The 25,188-nt window shown below is 39.7% G+C and overlaps 1 protein-coding gene across 1 annotated transcript; it reads left to right on the top strand.

Moving 5' to 3' along the window:
- The first annotated feature begins 102 nt into the window (after window positions 1-102).
- ttc39b (tetratricopeptide repeat domain 39B) lies at window positions 103-25,001 on the top strand. The gene is made up of 19 exons (XM_014413189.3): window positions 103-470; window positions 12,199-12,233; window positions 12,370-12,474; window positions 12,582-12,713; window positions 14,189-14,259; window positions 14,361-14,428; window positions 14,998-15,062; window positions 15,153-15,258; window positions 15,943-16,008; window positions 16,098-16,206; window positions 16,388-16,455; window positions 16,532-16,591; window positions 16,833-16,994; window positions 17,093-17,184; window positions 17,311-17,431; window positions 17,550-17,661; window positions 19,357-19,474; window positions 19,590-19,706; window positions 20,686-25,001. The coding sequence occupies exons 1-19, from the start codon at window positions 432-434 to the stop codon at window positions 20,780-20,782; spliced, it is 1,743 nt and encodes a 580-aa protein (XP_014268675.3). The 5' UTR covers window positions 103-431; the 3' UTR covers window positions 20,783-25,001.
- The last annotated feature ends 187 nt before the right edge of the window (window positions 25,002-25,188 follow it).

Below are 25,188 nucleotides of genomic sequence, written 5' to 3'. Positions count from 1 at the left end.
ACACGAGCCCCCCCCCCCCCTACACACTTAATGTGCCCCCGTCCCGTGCCCACATGTAATCTGCGCCTCTGCCTGATCAGCTTACACAAACACTGGCCTCCTCCGTTTCCTCCCTCTCTCCTCTCCTCCTTCATTCCCTCCCTCTCTTCTATTTTCTATGGGCGGAGAAACGGAAATGTGGGAGGTGTGTTTTCTCTCCGTGTTTCTTTCACGGAAGAGAGCAGAGGCAAAGAAGCGCGCCTGACTCAAGGACGAAGCGGACCTACGGCGATAAGAATCAAAATAAACGGAGCACAGAGGAGCAGAAGGAGATCCGTGCGCAGCCGCAGAGGAGCGGAGGTTCGGCTGCAGCTGTCATGGGACTCTGCCCGTCCTCGTAGCGGAACCAGGCGACCCGCGGACCAGAGGGAGAACAGGCACCGGGAGCGGACATGGCCCACGTAGGCAACGGAGCGGCCGCAGAGGAGGAGGTGGGAGCCGGAGATCGCATTTAACGCACGCATTTCCACTGACATGTCCACAGTGCGTGATGTAACCAGTTATTTGTGATGATGTTCCCACTTTGATCTCATATACCTACATCACGTGGGCTACATCCACCAGGCTGTTGAGGGTGTTTTAGTCTCTCTGTCACATCAGAGTTCTGGAAAGGACAGATTTTACACCTAAACTGTGAATATGATATCAGAAACTGGTTAGGCGTTAAAAACACACACCTTTGTTTGGCTGGAAAGCATAGACTGTATTAAAAGATGGCCACAGCTATGGCTTTGGCTTCAAAATTGGTGTTTTGGCCGCGACCATGCTGGATTTTTGCAGGGACCTAAAAGGGACGTGTTGGTAATAAAATGCTTTGAAAGGCACAAGCAGCACAAGGTTCAGCATCTCCAATTAGCTCGAGTGAAACCTAGCAAGCAGCCGTCATTAAAAACAGTGGCCACGCCCCCTAGCATTAATATAGTTTGAATAGGTGAGTTATATGAACATTTATAACCCTTTACAGTTGTTATGAAGGTCAAATTTAGCTGCACAGCTTTTTCTTTCAATTTCCACTGTATGTTTTAACATTAGAGTCTCACTAGCCAGCCTCTAGCTGACGTTAGAGGAACTGCAGTTTTTAGCACTACCTTTCTTTAGCTCTGAATGTTGATGTGCGTTAAAACACAAAAAAATAACCTACTGCTACTGTGCTGCTAGAGGAGAAAGCCTTATGTGGTATATGTGTTGGTAGCTAGATATGTGTACATATAGTGTGTTTTATCACTGTATAGTGGTACCATTTCTAAATAATGCAACATAAACGCGTAGTTCTTATCGGTTTCTGTCAGGTTTTCTCATCTTTTCACCACGCCTGTCTATATTTCTGTTGAAATCGACCTTACAAAGCCTCCTGTAGTATTTCAGTGAGACTTTCATTTTTTCCTATGTTTGTGCTTCTATAGTCACCACAGACTGTATCCATGGATGCAAAATGAACTCCCAACTGACCGTAAATAGATCCTAATCTATACAATTCTCCAAACATACAGTGCTGCACGCATGTAGGGCAGCTGAGTTACAGCAAAACCCATCATCACACCTATTCCAGATCCGTTTTATTTACAATGATTACTCACAGGGGAAAAAACAGTTTACTTTGAACTGAACTAAATGTGCCGCAGGCTGTGGGGAGTGAATTTGGACTTTGATTAAGTGGTAAAAGTAGAGGACAGGGGTGTGCACCAAAGGGCAATTCATTAATAAATATACAATGCAGCACAGTAACTTTTCATTTTATCTTGATCGCCATCCTTGAGCAATGTATGGGACCATAGATCTGTCATAATATGGGATTCTCACTGAGCTCTGGATGTATTTCCTCAGTTATGTGTAGAGCTGTGGAGGCAGCCTGCTCATTATTGGATTTATGTCTCAGCGCTAAGTGAGCTGATAGTATTGGTTCACGTGTCTGCATGTGTGCACAGCTTCATGTAAATGACAGCTCTGATTTCAGCCACAGGCTGCCTCCTGCACTGTAAACACAGGAAATATCAGGTTTTTTTCTGCACTTTCACACCACCACATTCATTCAAATTCACATTCACATTCAAACTAGTGACAAGATAACATCAGTGAGCTGAGGAAGTCAAAATGTTCACAGTATGCTAACTTTGTCAGTGGTAACATGATGGGAACCGAGTTCCCAGGTTTAATTTTTAACCTTTGTTTTCACTAAAGCCAGTCCTCCACCCTGACCCTCCCTGGTTCACACTGTTCAAATGGGGAGTGTCGCAGTACAGCTGTAATGTAGAAGAGAGTTCATCAACTGGTTTGTCATGGTGTTAAAGGATATTTTGAGGTTTTCTAGTTTAGATGACAGGGTTCAGCAGGTCTGTATACTGGATATATGGCTGGGCTGTAGAGACCATCAGGTGTTCTTTGGAAGCAGCCATTCAAAATCATCTCCACAAGACACTAGACACAAAACCCAGCAATAGGCACAAAAGACCCCCAAAACAGAAACGGAACCAAAAGAAGTCTCCATAAACTCTTAAAATATCCTGAGAAAGTGGACCACCAAGAGAGCTGTCACTACTCGATCTGTACCGGAAACCCAATCCGTACCATGCATTTTCGACAGGCGTGTACTTCGAAGCATTTTACGATAGTTACAGGTCAGAGTATCTGTTAAGGCAGGGGTAGGGAACTCCAGGCCTCGAGAGCCGGTGTCCTGCAGGTTTTAGATGTGTCCTTGATCCAACACAGCTGATTTAAATGGCTAAATTACCTCCTCAACATGTCTTGAAGTTCTCCAGAGGCCTGGTAATGGACTAATCATTTGATTCAGGTGTGGTGACCCAGGGTGAGATCTAAAACCTGCAGGACACCGGCTCTTAAGGACTAACGTCCCCTACCCCTGTATTAAGGTGTTAACAATAATAGGTATCTCTTAAAATGTGTGCGATAATGAAACCTTTCTATATAATGTAGACAAAAACAAAGACAGTTATAAATCGGGTCTACAGGATCCGTACCACGCATGTGCAGATGTTTTCTTATTCTTCTGTTTCATTTAATGGCAGTTTGTACAAGGATACCGCCACTTGCTGACCGAGCGAATGAACCCTATTGTAAACCGGAGTAGCGTCATTATTAGGGATGGGTATTGATAAGATTTTCACGATTCCGATTCCATTTTCGATTCTGTTTAACGATTCGATTCTTTATCGATTCTTTTTTTTTAAAAAAGGAGAACACTAAGGTCGATTATCTTAGAACTTTGTTTTATATCTTCTCTTTGAACAAGATAGAAATTGAGGAGTAACATGGCCTTACAAACCCAACAGTGAGATCTTAAGAGATCCAGCCTACGGCTCTTCAATGGGGTGTCACAGGGTCCCCGGGGAAAAAAATTGTAAATGTAAAATAATAAAATAAATATTCGTCTGCAGCAATAACAAAGTATAACATAAATTGTTCTGTGGCAATTACACAAGAATATCCAGTAATGTCCCTGCCTACAATTAAACACATTCACTTACCGAAAATCGGGAACATCTGCTGTGGCAGCCTTTGACCACAAACTTAGTCACTGCTCGGTGACATTTTTCTATCCTGGCCTGAAAGGAGACGCTACCGGTAGACTGCAGCGAGAACTGCCAGCATCTGAGCCAAACTCTGTCTCTCTCATCATGGTCACCTAAATGCACAGTAATGGCAGGTTTTGTAATAAGGCAGATCGCGCTAACATAATATGCACTGTTAGTTGATTATTTACCTGCCGCATTAACGGGAGAGGACGTGCAAACGTTACCGCTGCTGCTGGGTTGAGATTCACGAGTCCGGAGCGGAATTAAAAACTTCATTTAAGGTTATCACGTGTTTTGTGAGCAAATGCTTTTGCATATTCATAGTGTTTCCTCCCTTAAATGAAATATCTACTTTGCAAGTATTGCAAGTTGCCCTGTTGTCATCCGTTCTCGTAAAGTATAATCAAACTTTTGAGCGTTGAGCTTAGGCGCCGTGTTTCCTGTCAGGTAAATGACGCTCCGCAACGTGGTGACGTCATTCGGGGCGACTGGAATCGATAAGGGAATCGTTTGTTAAAATGGCAAACGATTCCAAGGAATTGAAACAGTGGGAACCGGTTCTCAACAAGAACCGGTTTTCGATACCCATCCCTAGTCATTATAAACGTGTGTTAAACTTGATTTAGTGATAGAGTGTGTTCATGCTTGTCTGTGAGGAGAGGATTGTTGGAATAGTGATGATGATGTTCGCTATCACTGTCAATTGTCAGTAAACACTTAATCTGGCTGATGAATCTTCACGTGACACATTACTAAGTCAGTATTGTTAAGTCTGTAATTAGGCGCCATTCTTCTTATTTTACGGCGCTGTTGTTCAATCGGGGAACGCTCTCTGTTGAGTAGAAAAGCACGACTTTGTTTGTATACGGATTATCCATTGTTTAAATGTCCCGGGCAGTCGAAAAGGAGGCAGAGCTGTTGAGAAATGCTAGGAGCTAACTGGGCGCTAACCATGCCATTCAAATACATTAACCGTCACAATGTTGGCAAAGAGAGGAAGTGACGTAAGATTCACGCATCATGGTACACATCGGGTTTCCGGTACAGATCGGGTAGTGACAAGCGCTAAAGCATGCCAAGGGGGCTGAAGGGCCATCGGGATATTTTTTGAAACTCTGTACTAACTTCTATTTAGAGATGTTTCAGGGTTTTGTCAAGTTGCTATGTGAAGAGAATTGGAGACGTCTAGGAGTTCAGTTCAGCGCACACACTAAAGAAAGATTTTTATGAGGACTTTCACTTATTTGCAAGTTTGGGTATCTGCAAGGACTTCAGCAAAACTAAAAATCCAGGGGGATTTTAGTAGGATATTTATAGGTCCATGGCTCTTAAGCTCCCTTAAAACTACTTGTTTTGCTACCAGATGAACTTAGCAAGCAGGACACCCAATTAGCCTCCATAAAGCCTTTTTACCTGTTTGTCTCTGAAGAGGTGTCAAGGATTCAGATGGAAATGACCATTTTCCCTGATAGACCCGCTGCAGACATTAAGGTTGATGACATGGGTTGGTTTTTTCTGTTAAGGCCCTCTTGCGTCACACCTCAGCCAGTCATTTCCTCATTTCAGCTGACAAATGCTCCTGTGTTCGACTCCTTCAGCCTTGACTCATCCTAATACAGAGGAATTCAGCTGACTTTCGCTCAGCTCTAAATAATGTGAGGCGAGCTGTTTTTATTTAAAAAACACTCAGTGCAAGGGTATTGCCTCTGCTCAGACTGAAACTACTAATCATGTCAGTTTTGGCATGTTTGCTGTGACATTTGACTGTCTGTGAATCCAGGATCTCAAGTTCATCCTACCATGCAGTGCACACACCCAAAGGCGCGACAGGAATGTGAGCAACGCCAAGAAAACACAGATCAGCTCAGTCTTATAGAATATAATGCACACCTTTCTCACAGCCAGTTAGGAAGCCTGACTGCTGAAGCCCTCCTCAGACAACACAGAGGCTTTTTTTTTTTTACAGATACTCGCAAAGTGGATAATTTAATTTATGCTTATTTAATTGAAGCAGTAGGTTGTCCAGAGAGCAGATTTTAGGAATCCCAGAGGTGAGTTTGGCAATAATGCAGGACCAGGAGGAAACACAAATCCCTTTGGAGTTGTGTTTCCTCCTGGTGGTACTATGAGAAAAAGGGAGGGTTCAAACATGGGTAAAAAAAAATGGGAGTAAAAGTGGGAGAATTCAAAAAGAATAATTACAAAATACCAAAAAATGACGAAATATAATTCAGATTCACTAGTTTATATGAAATGTATTAATTTGTTATTAATGGCATCTGGTAAGCCTAAGTACACCTCAGATCCCGTAGTGGTTTGCAACCAGTTCAGTTTGCAGGATGTGGTTAAGAAAACACACTCTCTGTCTGCTTTCTGTTCCCCATGTGAGGTCAGAGGTCAGGGAAGATCATTGTTAACTCCAGGTGTCACAGATTTGGTTCTGGAGGATGTAAGGGAGGTCCGAGGCTCCGATGGGGCTGTGAGGACGCTCCATAGGCGCTCCTCGAGTGCAGCCGGGTTATTTGTGCGTTGGGTAATTGGACACAAGTTGCAGGCCTTGACTAATTGATGAGGAAGCTGCTGCAGTCACAGGAGACGCGTCTCTGACTTTGACCTCTCCTGCTCTGTAACATCAAACAGAAGTGACGCAGATTTTTCCGAAAAATCTGTTTTTTGTTTGATTGTAAATATCAGAAAATCCCAACATGATTAAAGTCACCATTACATCTTAATAAAGTCAAACAGTGAATAGAAAGATAAAAATATTCAATGACTTTTATATCTCGATTGTTTCAAACGTGTTCAGAAATCCTGCGTCGCCTATCGTTGAAGTTTAGTCTGTTTGTGTCTCTCTGTGTTAGTGTTGTGTTACTTTGTAGTTACGTTTTGGTTGTGTTTTTGTTCCTGTATTTTTACCTTTTATAGTCGTTTTCTGCCCATTTCTGTTTTTTTGTGTGTGTTTTTCTCCCCCATATTTGTGTAGTCATTTAGTGTCTAGTTGTGGTTATTTTCAGTGTTTAAGGCTTTCTGTCTTTTTTTTGTCTCTTTGTGTTTGCTTTGTGTGTTTGCAATACACTGGTATCTGGTCTGCTGGTATTAGTTTGACTTCTTTAACTACCAAAGTATAACAGGAATAAAAAGCTATAAAATAAAATGATGCAACTTCTAAATGAGCTTTTAAACTCAGTTTTTTATGGGTTGTTTAGATGTACTGGATCATATTTCTTCCAAATTGATCCCAGCCTATAACAATAACAATATTTTTTCTCTTTATGGTCGAAAAATTAATATTTAATGGTTAATCTAAATATAGTTGTTAAAAAAGCCACTGCTGCCTGTCTGGATGCCTGGGCGTAGCCACCTTTCTCAGGTATGATATGGTGGGTTAGGTTTAATGACTTTCACGATTATTAGGCTGTAAAACTGGCGATGACTCAAACCTCTTTAATACACTAAATGGTTGTATGTTCCTCATCTGTAGTCTCTGTTTTCTACAAAGCTATCTGGCCCAAGAGAGTTGCAGCTATAACGGCTTCAACTTTTCTAGGAAGTCTTTCCACAAGCCTCAGGAGTGTGTTTTTACCGTTCTTCCAGAAACATATTTGTGAGATCAGACTGTCTAAGGAGCTTGGAAAGAAAAGCGTTTGGACTTCTTTAAGTTGCTTGAAGATGTTTCACCTCTCATCCGAGAAGCTTCTTCAGTTCTAAGGTCCCAGATTTAAACCCAGTGGGAGTTTCCCCTCAAAGAGGGACAAAGGACCCCCTGATGATCCTCTACCTAATCACATAGTCACAGTCTCCACTATAAGTCATCCCAAAGGTGTTAACACAAGCAAATCTGAAAGTATTTCAAGAAAACTAAATCTTGAGTAAGATTAGCTGATTCATCCAAATGCTAGGGGCTGATAATGTAACTTAGCTTTCTGCTTTAAATAACTTTATCAGCTGTAGTTACAACAGTGGTTCCCAAACTTTTTTTGCTAGGCCCCCCTTTGTTTTACAAGAAAAATATTTCAAAAAAGGCCTCTCTGTGCAAAATGGGTTTAAAAACATAAACAGCTGTGGGATACTGTTTGTCCGTGATTTGAACCGAGGGAACAAATCGTGGCAGGATCAGCCGGATGTTATTTGTATCCAGCTGTAACTTTACTGTATAAAGAGCTAACATCTCCAAAATGTCAGGAGTAGTTAGTCATTACAACAAGTGTTTGTGAACTAAAAATCAAGAATGTGGGATACTGTTTGTCTGTGATTTGGAGAGCCCAGTCCGTGCTCCCGACGCAGGGGAAACCAATCCTGCAGGGGAGACCTACCTCGGCACTTGTGCAGGTGAAACCAAAGAGAAGATTTGCTTCACCATATTTTCTAGTCTTTGGCTTGGAAGATAGTTTGTTTGGAAACATATTCAGCGATGCTTCACCTCCTGCTTTGCGTTTCTGTGGGCGCCCCGTGCTAGCAGTGTCCAAGCGTTGTTGTTTCTTTTTTTGCTTTTTTTTCCCCCATTTCATCCCCCCCCCCCCCCCCCCCCCAGCCCCACACTTTGGCAAGGTCTGAGTTACAACATAACCAGGTCTTATTCACTGTGATCGCTAGCTGTTCCTTAGCCATGAATGTCGCAAACAGACCAAAACATTGACAGAGCGAGAGGGGAATGCCACACGGAGCATCTGCTGGAATGAAAAGAGTTAGGAAGCAACGTCTGTTTGGATTCACACATTTTTACTTTTGGACTTTTCCAGTTTTGTGAAAATATTCTGTTGACTGCAGCCGGCCTCCTCCTCCTCCATCATCTGCTACATTTTCTCCACCTCACTTTCAAACAGAGAAAAACTTGCACATAAAATAACACACGGTCCATAATTCAGCCAATAAAAACTTTCTACATACTCTGATCATTTTGTCAGTTTTTTACCTCATTTTGATTTCATCTTTCTACATTATACATACATACTTTTTTACCTTATTTTGATTGGGGTTTTCCTCTTTTTGGGGGTTATTTTACATTGTTTGCTGACATTTTGCTTCTTGCTGCTTTGCTGCTTGCTTACATTTGCTTTAATTCTTTTTGTGGGAATTTTGTTTCTTTTTGATGGCATTTTACGTGTTTCTGTTAGTTTTTTGGATATTTTTCTTTGCATCTATGTTTGTGGGAATTATGCTCTTTCTGATAGCATCGTTTCTGTTTTTTGTGGGCCTTTTATGTCTTTTTGATTGTGTTTGATCTTTTTTTTAATGTACTTTTAATCATTTTTAGTTTCTCCATTATTTCATTTCTTTTTCTGGTTGGTTTTTGGCCTCTGTCATGTTTGTATTTGTTGTGTGTGGTTAGTTTTGTCTCTTGGGCATTGGAGGTAATTGATTCTCTTTGTGGGGTTTTGTTTTTAACTTAAAAAGAAACTTTTTACAAATGTTACTTCTGAAGGGATTATGTCTCGTATTTTAGTAATTTTCTGCCTCCTATTATTCTTCTGTGTTCTGTCCTGTGTCTCGTTTTCCATTGTTTTCATTTAAAGGCCTCTCTCTCAGGGTAAAAGACACACACAGGGCTGTAGTGAGTTATGTAAACATGTCAGAAAAATCAGACTTGAAGCTGTTGCCTGCAGGAAGAGTCACTCCGTAGAGTTTGTAATTCTTGTAAAAACCATTTTTAACCTTCAGGGATGCTGACACTCAGCACATGTTAATGTCCTTTATTTGCTCCTGTGCACATGTCTGATCGACACGTCTGATATACTTGCATTACTTTGTTGTTTCATTAAAAATTCTACCGTTAAATTTAAATGAGTCAAAGCGTGAAATGTGGTGGTTCATGGTTATTTTCTTTTTTACTCGTGTATATATTTTAATTTTTTTTCTACTTTTTGTGCTAATCCCGTCTTACTTATTCCAGTCTTTCTTTTTCTTTTATTATCGATGTTTGCTTGTCCATGATTTTGACTTTTTCTCTTTTTTTGATTTTGTTTTTTTCTTTTATTCTATATTTTTAGTTTTTTCTGGTTGTCAGTTCTGATTATGTATTTTTTGAGGCCTTCATTATTTTCAGTAATGTGTTTTTGTGCTGTTTTTTTTTTTTTTTTGTTGCGGTTTGCTTGCAATAAGAACTTTTTCTGCCTCTTTGTTGATGTTTTATTTTTTGTTCTTGTGAATTTATTTAAATTTATTTTTCTTTCTTGTCAATTTGTTTCTTTGAAGCCATTTGAACTCTCAGTAAATATGCCCTCAAAACAACATAAAATAACCCCCAAAAAGAGGAAAACCACAATCAAAATGAGGTAAAACACTGGCAAAATGAACAGATCCACTTTTAAAGTCTTTTTGTACTCATTTTTATTTTTTCACCTTTGTAGTAATTTTTGTTTCTGCTGAATGTTTTCGTGATTATTTTGATACTTTGTATTTATATTGCTTTTAAGTCTTTCTAGCTGTTTTGCTTTTTTGTGGTTGTTTCTGTGAGTGTGTCTTTAAACTCATTTGTTGCTTAACTTCTTGTGTCTTTTCTTAGTACTTGCACGTTAGGCAGGCCTCTTCTCTTTCTGAGTTTAAAACGCTTCTTAAAATATATTAAGAGGTTAACTCAATTTGTTTTAACATATTTTATCTTATTTTTTTATTTTACTTTTACTTTGCTTGTGCTATTTGAACAGCACTTTGTGGACCCTGGTTTTATGTGAAAGTGCTTTATAAATAAAGGTGGTATGGTACTTTATTGAAGTTTAGCACTTTTATTTATTTGTTTATTTATAGGTATTTTCTTCATGTCTCTAATTCCTGCTTTTTTCTTTTACATACCTTGTCTGTTTACTAGTCTTGCTTCTTTTTGGGGTGTTTTTGTGTCTCTGTATATTTGTTTTCACTTCTTTATGTTGTCACTTTTTGTTCTTTTCTCTTTCCAAGGCTTTTTTCCACATTTCTATGATATTTTTGTGTTCTTATTAACTCACAATGATTCACTTTTTGGTTCTTTTCTTTTATATCTTTTTGATTTAAATATATGTTTTGTGGTTAGATGGGTCACAGTGCTCCAATGTGGAGCAGTGAGAAGCTGCTGCCTGCAGGCAGAGTTACTTTACAGCGCTGACTGCAGCTGCACCCTATTATGTAAGGAGCCACTGTGTAGCTATTATTAGCCTGCTGCTGACATGCTGTGTAAATGTTACTTATGTAGTGTGGACACAAATCTGTTTACACCATTACGCACATATATGAATCCTTATATTTCATAGTTGAGACCTCTGAAGTGTTGCAGTCGTGCTTACACGTGTAGATGTGTGTAAAAGTGTTTTTGGATTTATGCTAGAAATATTGTCTTTCAAACATCTGGAGTTTCGAACCTAATTCTAGGGTTCAGGTCTTAGCATTAAGCAATGGGCAGCAGTTCCTCTAACAGCAATCTTCCCTGAATCGCTGACTGCATTGAAATGAATGGAAAACCTTGAATTAGCCTAATGAATTAATGCTCTGCAGCATGATTGTTATTACTCATGTTAAGCCATGTATGACCCTTGTGACCCTTATTAGCACTGCAGGTATTTACTAAAATATAAAACACAAATTCCAGACTTCAGAGAAACCATCTTACACTGAATGATGGAAACGCTCTCAACTATTCATATTTTAATTTCTATGGCTGCTTTCTCGGGGCTGTAACACTTTACAGCATAGTAACTGAAAAGTATAGGAATATAGGGCATTCTTGGAACACGCCCCCCAAACGCTGAAAAGTCTCAGTAACACAAACAAACGAAAAACCTGAAATTTAGGAATAATCCAGGCACTCTCGAATAGCCCTGGGAGGTCCATAAAACTGACACACTATTCCCCCAAAACTGGAATAACTCTGAAATTTGTGCAAAATTGTGAAAAGGCAGAAAAATTGCAAAAAGTTTGAAAAGCTCTTACAATTGTCAGAATATTTATCATAAGTCCTGTATTCCCTTGATTACTCAGGAATAAATCTCAAAGGCTTTTTAAGAGGAAGCCCTGAATTGTGACAACTCGAGAAGTCACTGATAACAATTTGGAAAATCCAGACACCTTAAGCTTCGAAAACTCTTGAATAACTCTCAAAAAGTAGTGTCTGAAAGGTTAAAAATAAAAAAAACTGGAATAAATTTACAAGACCCAAAAAATAAATAAATAAAAATTAAATAGAACATTGCCTGGATAGTCGGAAATAACTTCATTCTACACTAAAAATTTAAAGCAGTTCGATTAAACGCAAACTACAATTACTTAACAGTCAAAAGACTCTGGTATTATTTTATAGGATATAATTCAGACTGAAACCTGATGGATTCTTTACATCACTTTGAAGAATGAGATAAAAATGGTTTTCTTTTTGTTCCCAGCGTGTGTGGCGGTGAATGAATAGTTCGTGGTTCAGTTCTGAAATGACCCCGATGGTTTCACAGAGCCCTCGAGTAGGTCAGAGTCATGGCGGCGTGGTTCACGATTCGGGTCATGTAGCCTTCCAGTAATTCCCGAGCAGTGCAAACTTGTTGCTGATTACACACATTGTACAAATGAAATGTGGTGCTTTAGAATCGCGTCCAATCAGACGTCTCACAGGCCTTTCTGTCACCTGGAGGAGGATGCTGAGAACTAAACTCTGTGTTTCTGTGTGTTTCAGGACTGCTTCGAAGATGCCTTTGATCGGATACCTGCGTGAGTACATGCACACACATGCACACACACACACCTGCAGCGCACAGACTGAGTGTGTGTGTGTGAGGATCGTTTCCTGTGTATCTTTCACTTTTAGTCACGCTCTGTGCTGACTGCTGGTTCTGCCTTTGTGTAGGGCGGGTAACATGGATTTGCAGACTGCCATCCAGGAGACTCAGTGTGCTCTCAACCTGGTCCTCAACAACAAGTTTTCTCAAGCCCTGGATCTCCTCAAACCATGGTAACCACAGCAGTCGTTACCTCGCGCTGCTTCGTTACACCTCTCTCTTTCTCTAGTGTCTGCTGGAGTCGTAGCTCCCTGTTATTAATGACTGCTGCTGTGCGCAGGTGGAGGGACAGCATGTACCACGCTCTGGGATACAGCAGCATCCTGGTGATGCAGGCGACCATGACCTTTGAGCACAGAGACATCCAGACTGCCATGGCAACCATCAAGGAGGCGTTGCACACCTGTCAGAGGTGAGAGGCATGGTCTTCTTCCTGTTTATAGCCTTAATGTTTCTGGGCGAGGAAGCTTTTCAGTCCATTCACAACATGTAATAACGTAATGAAACAAACTGGGGTACGACCACTGTGGCTGCAAAAAGATTTCTGAGGCTGAAAAGTCTGGAAAAAGTGACTCATCCTTGAGCCCTGAATTGTCCAGAATAATAAAGAAAATCAGCAGCAGATAATTTCATTTTCTTCTCCAATTCTGGCGCTGAATCAGAGATTGTGTGTGCGCAGTGGCACTGCAGTGAGTAACTGTATGAATGGTGACCGGGCTGTGTGGCTGCATCATAATGGGCACGTTCAAGTCTGAAAAGTGAAGCCAGTGCTGAAGTGCCTTAAATACACATTCCTGTTCGCGGCCTGCAGGAAGCAATAGCTGTGGTTTCAGAATAACATGCAGCTTAAAGAACTCTGACAGAGCAGTACGCTTGCTGTGTGGCTTCTGAAAACACTTTCCCAATGAACTTATGGGCTTCAGTTATTAGTTTCAGGTCATATTAAATAAAAAATGTATCCATTTTGTAATTTTTTGTTCATTCTAAGTTTCATGAAGGAGAATTATCGAAGATCTACTCACTGGCTGTTGATTTGACAAGTTGTTATCTAGATTGTCAGGCAGCCAGTCCCGAACACCAAGAAGTTCAAGGTGAAAACGCTAATCTAATCTCCAGGCTTCACAAACTAATGGGTGACGCCACAGTGGCTATCTCCGTCTTTTAAGCCATTTATGATATTAGACAGCGGTCCCCAACCCCCGGGCCACAGACCGGTACCGGTCCGTGAGTCATCTGGCACTGGGCCGCGAGAGTTGAGGCTCGGGTGTGAAATTTATGGTTTTTATTGGTTTTATTGGTTTTTCTCGTTGTTTTTTTAGCGTTATTATTGTTAACTCTGTTTCCCTGGGTCTTTTCCCATGTGTTATGAATAAATCTTCCTTTTTTGTACCGGTACTGGTTTTATTTTGTTGTATTTATCCGCAACACCTTAAAGGCCGGTCCGTGAAAATATTGTCGGACATAAACGGGTCCGTGGCGCGAAAAAGGTTGGAGACCGCTGATATTAGATATTCTAGAATATTATATATACCGTAGCTTTGTGTTCCAAAAATGAGGGAGAAAAAATATGATTTCAAAAAGCTATATCACAATCACAATCTATATCAAGCAATCCTGTCTCTGTAGGGGAAAGGGAAAATGATCCTCATAGTGTTACAAGAAAACACTCAACAAAGGTTCAGTAAATGGGAATACCCACAGGAGGTTTTTCTACTAATTGTTTTATCGCAATTTTATACTTTATATACTTTTAGTTCTTCATCTCAAAGTCTCTTTCAAATGAGAACAATTAGGCCCCCATGCACAGCAACGTTTAATGTCATCTCAAACTGCAACAGTAGAGACTGGTTAAATATGAGATTTAACGTCTCCTCGTTGTTTCTCTAGGTTCAGGAAGAAGAACTCGATGGTCGGATCTCTGTCCGGGCTGATCAGCAAGCAGTCCAACCTGCAGGAAGGTTTGTAAACACATGCCCACACATCACTCCACTGACGTCTACAGAAAGTGAAGAAAATTTAGAGAGCTGGAAGTCAGTGTGCTGCATTGGTGTGTTTGCAGGAGAGATGCACGCAGAGCTTTGCTACGCTGAATGTCTGCTGCAGAAAGCAACGCTGACGTTTGTACAGGTCAGAAATGCTGTCTGCCTTTAACTTCACCTGTGTGCCTGCTCACGTATTTGCTTTCGTTTCATATATATTTCATACGTAACCTTAGTTGAAAGCCCCTTTAAAGCGCAGTTCCCGCAGTGGCTGCTAAATGTTCCTCGTGTGAATGTGTAACAACATTAAAAGGCAGAGAACCTGAAGTACAGACGCTTTGAGTGTTAAATTAAAGATTAAAAATTGCTTCCTCATCAATCATAGCTTGACGCCAGCATTAATGAAGGGTGATTCAGGACACATGATGGGTCGTCCACTGTTTTTCAGGTTGGGTTCAGTTAAACCTTCTGGTTTGAGTTGTTGCCACTGTGATGCCTTTTGTAACCTCGAGCTGAGTGTTTTCACCATCGAAAATGGATGTGATGATGAGTGAGCACTGGCTTCACTTTACACACTCGGAAACTGCATCTTTTATAGTGTGTGTGGTTAGAAGCCATTTAGGATTTGAGCCAGAATCATGACTCATGAGTAGCTTCTGGTAAGACTAATAATAAGGCTGTTTAGTTATATATTATATCTATATTTCCTTTTTCTAGGATGAGAACATGATCAGTTTCATCAAAGGAGGGATCAAGATTCGGACCAGCTACCAAATCTACAAGTGAGTGAATGATCTATGGAGGAAATGAAACATTTTAAATGTATTTTAGTAGAAATATCATTGTTAACATGATTGTTATGTATTCAATAGGGACTGTCAGAATGTGCTCAATGCCACTCAAGACGTGGCCGGCCAATCAGATTCATTTAGACAGTTCGAGGGTGGAGTCAAGCTGGGCATTGGCTCTTTCAACCTGGTGAGTTGTTGTTTTTTTAATCCACAGGAGTCAGTTAATGTAGGTAAGTTTAATGCTGGTTTAATCTGCCGTAATTAGGACGATGCCGTCTCGCTCAGAATAAAGCACATCCAGTGTCCATCTTTTTTTCTCCACTGGATCATCAGGCCAGAGGGTCAAACTTTTACGGATCCAAAAAAAGGCCAATGTAAATGCTTTCTGTATTGTATATTTATCTATATTATTACTTTAATATAATCTACAAGAAATCTACAAATTTTCTTTATTAGTTGGATGGAAGCAGCTAAAACGTCCACACAGTGCAGCTGATGAAGCACGTTGGTTGGCATTTTAATGTGAAAGTACAGATAAAAGAAAAATATTAGTGAGAGTCCTATAAACCTATGAACGGCTTCATATACTTCATGTGTCCTTACACTAATTTTTTCATTAATCGAGTCAGAATCGTCACTTTTCAGTTAAACACCTCCTTTTAAGCTCTTAAGATTAACGAGAGTCCACTTCAGCCAGTTTGTTTCACAGCTGAACTGGTCGTTGGACGCACCATCACTGGCCCCACATCCTTTCTTTTTTTTACATCAATCCACAGGTTATATTGAATCTGGCACATAATGGTTCATTGAAAGCACAATTTTGTTGATTTTATTGAATGATTGATTTTAGGGAAATCTTTTTGTCTTCCAGATGTTGTCTCTCCTCCCTCAGAGAATTTTGAGGTTGTTGGAGTTTATCGGGTTCTCAGGAAACAGGGTGAGTACAAGCTCTGTTTAAAATAACATTTTAAAAACCCACTATAGGCTACACAGACAAAATCATACTGTTTCTCTATCTGTCTGCAGGGCTTTGGTTTGTCCCAGTTGAGAGAGGGAGCTTCCAGCCACAGTTTGCGGTCAATCCTCTGTGTTCTGACTCTGCTCTTCTACCACACATACGTCTCACTCATACTGGGTAGGAAACACTTTAATGTTTTTTTTTTGGGGGGGGGGGTTCAGTCTTGGTAGAGAAACCTCAGCTTCACCATCTTAATCTGGCTTCAAATGTCCGACCACAAAGGCCTAAATAAAGCCAGAAGCATCTTCTGCTGCTTAGCAGATTAGGCAGTGAATGTTGTTGTGTTCTCTTTGATCAGGAACTGCAGAGGGGAACCTGGTGGAAGCTGAAGCTCTGCTGGAGCCATACCAACAGAAATACCCCAAAGTAAGTAAACCGCAAACAGTCGTCTAAGTAAACTCGGCCGTAACTAAATAAACATCATGTTTGTTTTTTCTTTTAGGGCTCCATAATCCTCTTCTACTCTGCTCGCATTGCCGCGCTGCGAGGAAACTTTGAGAAGGTTTGTCCCTGTGTTTTCAGACCCTCAGTGCCAAAGTCCAAATGAAAACTAGACGTTTCAGCGCAAGGATTTCAGCACATTTATCAGCTAAACAAAGAAGTAAAATTGTTCTCTGTTCTACTTTATGTGGAATTAAAATGAAGTTAATAGAAATCTTTCCCTTTTCACTGGTTTTTCCCATCCCTCTGCACTTCCTTTACAAACCTGAACAGCAGGTCTAACTGTTCTGTGTTTCTTTTAGGCTCGGGCCAAGTACGAGGAGTGTGTGAGCAGCCAGCAGGAGTGGAAGCAGATTCACCACTTGTGTTACTGGGAGCTCATGTGGACTCACTCGTACCAGCAGGAGTGGGAACAGGCATACCAATATGCTGACTTGCTGTGCAAGGAGAGTCGCTGGTCCAAGGTAAGCTCAGAATAAAAACAGATGTGTTTCATATATCAGGCACAGAAATGGAACCATAAAAGTCTGCGATAGTTCAATATAAAACCTGCTCTCTGCAGGCTATCTATGTTTACCAGAAGGCAGCCATTTTAAGCATGATGTCAGAGGAGGAGCTGAAGAAGACGGGGGAGAATGTTGTGGAGCTCTTCAGGTCAGCCGGTTTTTTACATGTATTTTTTAAACACCCTGAGCTGAATCGACCTATGTGAAGTAGGTAGAGCCGAGCTATGTTTAAGGCCAGGATTAGCAGTAAGACAGTGTGTGTGTGTGTGTGTAGGCAGGTGGAGGGGCTGAAACAGCGCCTGGCTGGGAAGTCCATTCCAACGGAGAAATTTGCAGTGAGGAAGTCCAGGCGTTACAAAGCTGCTAACCCCATCCCCCTGGTCATCCCTTTGCTGGTACACAAACATTCACATGCACATAATAAACTCACTACTTTGAGAGTGGTTAGTTGAGTGTGATGAACTCTCAATGAGCTGGTAGTGAAGTATAACGCACAATTGTTGTCTCTTTTAGGAGATGATGTACGTGTGGAATGGTTTCACCATCGTCGGAAAGCGAGCCGACTGTGCCGAGTCCCTGCTGGTAACCATAGAGAAGGCAGAGGAGCAGCTTCGCAATGACCCCAGTGAGCTCAACATTGCACCTCTGCTATTAGCACTACTGCTAACACTGTGTGCTGCCAATAGTATCTCATGAGAGTAAAACAGGCGTTCCACAGGGTTCTGTCCTGGGCCTGCTTCTATTTTGCTCATGTTAGTGATTTCAAGTCTGCATGTAAGCAGCTGATATTAGTATTCATGCATCTACACTGATTAAAACTCCTGAGACATCACAAAACTGTGCACATGGAGTTGGCTATAAGATGTTACCACAGCTGTTTTGTTAAGAATCTAATTACATTTAAGTCTTCGATAAAGCTTGGGTATTTTACACTCATTTGACACATTTTGTTGGAGCCTTTTTTGCTTTGAGAACTTCCCTAATTCTTTGTGTTAATGATTGAACAAGGGGTTCGAAAGAGTCTTCAGAAAATTCGGACCATGTTGACATGATAGCTCCACACAGTTTGACAGATTTGTTAGCTTCACATCCATGATTTGAAACTGCTGTTGGACTACATCTCAAAGGTGCTCTATTGAAGAGATCTGTGAGAGAGCTGGTTACTGTGGAGGCCATTTGAATACAGTAAGCTCATTATTACAGTTAGGCCATTTATACTTGGATTTTTTTACCTGTTTACTGAAACATGTTCTAAATACATTTATATACAAACAATGTGTGAACTCTGCTGTCCACATTCAAATTGGATGAAGGGTTTATGAGGTGTGGGCAGTTCCTTCACTATGTCATTATCCATTGAGCAGATAAAAGGCCTGGAGTTGATTTGAGGTGTGGTGCTTGCATTTGGTTAAAGGAGCCCTCCATGTAGGTGAAACAAGCCGCCCTGAATCTGCAAAAACAGAAACAACCCATCTGAGAAATTTTTACAATATTAGGAGTGGCAAAAGTCTGGTACATCCTGAGAAAGAAAGGTGAACTCAGCAATGCAAAAAGACCTGGACATCCACGGAAGACAACAGTGGTGGATGATCACAGAATCGTTTCCTTGCTAAAGACAAACCCCTTCACAACAGCCAAACACGTCAACATTCTCCAGGAGTTGATATCCAAATCTACCATGAAGAGAAGACTGCGTGAAAGTAAATACAGAGGGTTCACTGCAAGGTGCAAGCCACTTATAAGCCTCAAGAATAGGATGGCTAGATTGAATTTTGCTAAAACATTTCTAAAAAAAAAACCAGCACAGTTCTGGAAAAACATTTATTGGACAGATGAAACCAAAACCAACCTCTACCAGAATGATGGTGAGAAAAATACTACGGAGGAGGAGTGGAACAGGTCATGATCCAAAGCACACCACATCATCTGTAGAACACGGCGGACACAGTGTGATGTCTTGGGCGTGCGTGGCTACAGGTGGCACTGGGACACCAGTGTTTAATGATGATGTGACACAGGACAGAAGCAGCTGAAGGAATATGAGATGTTAAGAAACATACTGTCTGCACAAATTCAGCGAAATGTAGTCACATTGATTGGGCGGCGTTTCATAATGCAGATGGACAATGACTTAAAACATACAGCCAAAAAACAGCTGGTGTATTCCAGGAGCTAAATATGTTTAAGTCTCCATTCTGAATCCTTTTATCTCAGAAGGCGTTAGGTTGTCATGTAAGGTTATTACTGCTGAATAATTACTGGCTAATGAAAGGTTAGGAGCTTATGTAAATCTATGTCTAACAGTCCATCTCTCATTCAGATCCGTCAGAGTTTCACACAGATGACAGCTGTCTGGTCCAGATGTTGAAGGGACTCTGCCTGAAGCACCTGGGCAGGTTACTGCAGGCTGAGCTGTGCTTCACACAGGTGCTCTCCAGGTAACACAAGCACAGATAAGAACACAAAAGCATGCCGACGACCTTGTGTAGCCACTTAATGCTGTGGTTTACCTTCTGAAAATAAAGATAATGCTTTAATGGGCTTTACTTTCAGTGAGGGTCGGATCAGATATGATCACTACTTGATTCCTTTCACCCTTTATGAGTTGGGTCTGCTGTATAAACAACAGGGAGACTTCCTCAAGGCCACCACATACATCGAGAACGCCAAGTAAGTTCTGCTTAAACACTCTTTATAAGCCATTCCTAAACAGACTGCTCTAACTCTGTAATGTGAAAATCTGCAGCGCCCCCAAACTGTGCTGATCACACAAACAGAAAATGAAGCATTTCCTGTTTATTTTCATTACTTCTGCCACCTGACAGCCATGCCTCCATTTATATATAATTTATTTAATTCATTGGATTAATTGGATTTGTCTAAAATGTACATATTTAATGGCAATTCTACTGTAACCCCAATTAGAGCATGTGTTGGGATGCTGGTAAAAAGTTTCATAAAAACTAAATGTAATCATTGGAAATCTTATAAACACACGTTTATGAGACACACAAAAAAATAAATAAATTTGAAGGCATCAAAATATCTCAAAAAAGTTGGAATAGAAATGGAAATATGAAATAATTATATTGTATTGTCCTTAACATTTTAGATAGCATTACAAATGAATTACAAGAAATAACTATTTCAGTTCTTTTATTCTTTTTATTTTATTTTAAATGACTTCCCAAGTCTCACCTGAAGTACCTTAATACCCCACCAGGGAGCTACAGCGTACAGTTTGGGAGTCGCTGCTCTTTAGATACCTTTAAATGAACACACACACACACACACACACACACACACACACACACACACACACACTTATATTCTATTCATTTTCATTCGGAGAAAACGAAAATGCTACGTCCAGATGAACAGAATCAACTTTTAGAGATTTACTTACCTGGATGATTGAGCATGCATCAAGACACTTCATAGTGTATATAAAGGATGCTACAGTGGAAATTTGCAACCATAACTCGAGCTGCGCAGACAGGAAAAACAGCATTGTTTAGGTGGCACTAAATGCACGAGTGAGGTATTTACAGTGGTTTAGAAAAAAATACTAACCAAACAAAACATTCCTGCGCAGGCAGGATTGCGAAACGCGTGTTTATTTGAGATTCTGATTGTGTGTCATCATCAGGACGAACTACAAGGACTACTCCATGGAGTCCAGACTGCACTTCAGGATCCACGCAGCCCTTAACAGCCTCAAAGGATCACCTGCCGGCACCCCATAATACACAAAAACATGAGTCAGACTGCAGCTGTTTGTTTAGCTGGAGTGAAGAAAGAAGTGGAGGTGTGTTTGGGTTTTAAGAGGACACCTCCACCTGGGTTTTTTTTTTCCTCTGAATTATGTTTTACATTTTTTATTTATTTTTCTGCAGTTTGGAAAGATTGGATTATAATTACTTGCACATGCACTTCTTCTACCAGTTAAAATAGAGACTTCACTGGTAGAGCAATGGTTCAATCAGTGCAGGTTTATCTGTAACTTAAAAACTGATACAGGCTCTTTTTGAGTCCATACGGCTCTTTCACTCAGAGGCACTTTGCATAGGAGAACAACTATGAAGTCTTTCATAGCTAATATCTGATTGGACTGCTGCACTTTTTCATGTAAAAGCACAAGATAAAAAAACTAGCAATTATATGTCAGCCCACAGGAGAGACCCAGTCACTGACAAATCGTCTTGGAAATCCAGTCACCAAGTTCTCTTTTGCAGCTCTGTGTTAGCTTCCTTGCATTTCTCTGTCTGAATGGGCCCAAAATATAAATCTGTTGTTTATGATTTCAGTTATTTATCGTGGAAGACATGATTTTCTTTTTTTTTGTTTATGAATCATAAACAGGAAGTGATGTGCAAACCACTGAAGATGAATACTAGAACACACTGTTCATCTTTAGCAGTTTGCACGTTCTTTGCCTTTTTCTTTTCCTACATGCCACACATGCACGCGACGCACAAGTGTGTCCGTGCATAAGCAATCACAGCCTTCTCACCGACTGTGGCTTAAACAGGAAACACTGATACGGTGTAGTACACTCCTTCCAAGCTCGCACAGACTGGGCAATATGCAGATTTAAAAGAACAACGCAGTAATGGCTGTAAACGCACACATTTAACAGCAATACAAACAAATTTGTGCTGTTAGTAAGTTCTGAGTTATTCTGTCGGTACGTCAGAGTCCACGTTCTATGTCTCAAACGCAGGGCTGCTTTGGTGGCGCTGATCGTCTCTTAGAAGCCTGAAATAAAAAGCTCAAAAACAAAACAATCTAACAGGTAAAAACATCTACAACATAACAGATGCATTAAGTTTCTTCTTTGTTGTTCCTTGAGTTAAAAAAATCCTTGAATGGTGCTTTTATACAGCCCTTCAGTTCATCCTGTATCTGAAACACGTAATATTAGATTTTTATGTCTTTTCTTCTAGACTTCTCGGATCGGAGTTACCTGTCATAATAGTCGTTTTGGACGTTACAAACAAAAAACTAAATTAACCAGTGTAGGTGTATCAATTCAGAGAAATTAATCACTTCCCACTTAGCTCCATCTTCTGATGCCATGTGGAACTGTTACTTTCTAGTTAAGGCACGCTAGTCTGGTGTTGAAAGATCATCCAAAGACAGTCCCCTGGAAATACCTAAGAGTAATTGAATTAAAGAAAACAGCAAGGTATGAACCAAACCATGGACTGATTACTTGCTACACCCCTTTTAAGTGTTTTGGCCTCAAACATTAATCACAGTACCACTAATACATATCCTAAAACCAGATTTCTCTTGAGATCAACATTAAGCAACCTCAGATACAAAACTCCCAATCTTACTAGTATAGCTAATATTTAAATGGACATAGAATATAATGTGGAATTACTGCTTACTTTGAAATCTGCATTTATACTTACCTTTTTTTTTGCCACTAAACTCGAACCTCAGTCTTTCGTAAACACTGGATTGAAAATACATTATTTATGGTAAAGCAGTAAAACGTAACCGGTCAAACAAAGTTAAGCATAAATAGTTTATAAAACAAAAACTAACGACCCTTAACATTTTTTTTTAATTCAAAGTGAGCTAGCTAATAAATTAACTAATATTTTGAATAAATAAGTTAATATATAACTGATTACTTTGAAATATATATTGTCACTTGTGATTGTTTTACCTTTGATGATCTTCAAATTGAGTCAGTGCTGGTGGTCAAAGGCTAACTGCAATATTTCAGCATCAATTGCAATATTGTCCAAAATTACTGTGTTTGAAATATGTGCAATACATTTTTAAAGCCATAATTCTCGTTGCCTTAGACTGAGATTAAGTTGCCCTGAAAATCATGCTAGCCCTGGCACAAGCGGCAACCTGATTTGGTATAAAGTGTGAGTTAATGATTACTCGGCTAAAGAAATGTAGTTCTTTACCTGCTCAAAGAGATGATTTCTTCATACTGAAGCAGCTCTGCCTTTGGGAAATATTTGCATAACCAAGCCGTCCCTCACTCCATGATTGCTCAACGGTCTGTTGGGAGAAAACACCAAGACTAAAGGCTTTACGTTAATTCTAGTCGACGTTCTTGATGATTACAGCTTTGGTTATGATCACACATGTTCTGGAAGATGTCTGTTTGTTTCTTTGTTTATGTTGTGTTGCTTTCTGTTAAATAACATAAATTATGTAGAGCTACAGTGTACATGAAGAGCAACTTTAGTGTCTAATCATGTACAGATGAATCAGGATAAGCACAATCTATACCTAAACAAGATTTTATTATTATTATTATTATTATTATTATTATTATTATTATTATGTGCTGTGTGTTAACACATCAGATAATTACTCAGTTCTCAGAGGACAGTAAAGGACAGTTTATCCCTAAAATGTTGTAAGCTTAACTTAAAATGTCTGAAAAACTGTACACTAATGCTCGTCAAAGTAAGCACATCTTTGCTTCCATTTTAAACATAAGTGTGATGGACCCGCTTGAGTTGTACTTGAATAAATGACAATTAGCCTTCTCCATTTCATGAATGTATCAACCTAAAGACCAAATTCTCCACATGTGTCTTGCTGGATGTGTGTTTTGATTTGATTTTATTTGACGTGTTTTCTGTGCCTGTATGTTTTTGGATGTGATTTTTCTTCATGTCTTTGTGTGATCTGAAACTTTGCTTCCAAACTACGTAATTTGCCAACATTCACTGATATTATTATTAATAACAGTCCAGTAAAAGACCACAGTCATCTGTCGAAAAAAGTTATAGCAATGAAAATGCTTAAGTCCCAGTTTTGTCCTGTGAGTATACTGCAATGTTATTCCTACCTAAAATTTCAGCTAGAAAGACTTAAGACATCTGACTCTGTGAGGATTATTAAAAATGATCAGGTAGTTTTAAAAAGATATTCTGTGTCTCTTTGTGCAATAAAATGTTGCTTTAACAATGCTAGATGCAATTTTAGCATTGCACTCATCAGTAGTTCCTTCTTGCTAGTTTTCCCAAAATTGCAGCTCCATTTCTTGGTTAGCCAAAGCTGCCATGCAGAACTGACTCAGCACAGGAAGTAAGGAAGTAAAATAATGCAACTAATAATAGTGATAAAATAATCCTGGAAGCAGAATTACAAAGTTGTGTTATTCCTTTATTTAAGATTTACTAAAGCAAGGTTTCTCTGTTCTGCATAAAAAATGGTAAAATGTTATTAAATGTATGCACAATGGCAGGGCCTCGCTTTTATGTGAGATTTAAAACCTGCTAACAAGCAGATGGTTAATTTTAATTAAATGTTGTATCTTTAGGTACTTTGTTATTACCAATCTGTTCCAAAATCAGATCACAGGTTTCTATTTTTTTAATTTGAATCTCAAAACAACAACAAAAAATACCAAAGACGACAGTCTCACCGCCGTTAATTTGTATCAACGAGCTATGAGCCAAAAATGTATCTTACCATGGTGTGCACTGGGTCCTTAAAAAATATGTGGACAAATGAACAACAAAAGAAATGGTAGGCCTAAAAACCAACTACAGCAGTATCTGAAAGTCAACATAAATCAGTGATCAACAAGATAAATAATAATAGAATAATAGGTAGATAACATACGGCAGTGGAGGCATTTTTTAAGCCAGTTAGAAGGTGATTTACATCAATCACCAAAACAAAGTCACTGCTTTGTGTTTATAAAATGTTCACCTTTTATTGCCACAACCTTTCTTCATAGAAGGCTTTGGGCCATATTTTCGTTTAGTAGCTTAATTCAGTGCCTCTGTGTTTAATCTGTATATGTTTTTCTGTTCTTTATAAGTTCAAACTGCTTTTGCTTTTTTGTTTTTCCCATATACAACGTGTTGCTGCATGTGTTTTATGGCTGGAGGAGAGATTAGAGGCTTTCTGATTAGATGTGGTGATACACGTGGCACAATAAAATGAAAACAGAAGAATATTACTCCTTTTAAATTATATTGTGTTTTTATTTATTACTAGTATGTATGTTGGTATGTGGATGAGTGTGCCGGTGAGTCACTGTTTTATGTTTGTGTTATGAAGAGAACATGTCCTTTCTAGCAAACAGACACATAAACAATTACTCTGAACTAAAGAGGAAAAAAATAACTGAATATGAATATGAGCTGAATATAGTGTT

The sequence above is a fragment of the Maylandia zebra genome, linkage group LG3, assembly GCF_041146795.1.
Source record: "Maylandia zebra isolate NMK-2024a linkage group LG3, Mzebra_GT3a, whole genome shotgun sequence".
Classification (NCBI taxonomy): domain Eukaryota; kingdom Metazoa; phylum Chordata; class Actinopteri; order Cichliformes; family Cichlidae; genus Maylandia; species Maylandia zebra.
This window is presented reverse-complemented; position numbering and strand designations above follow the sequence as displayed.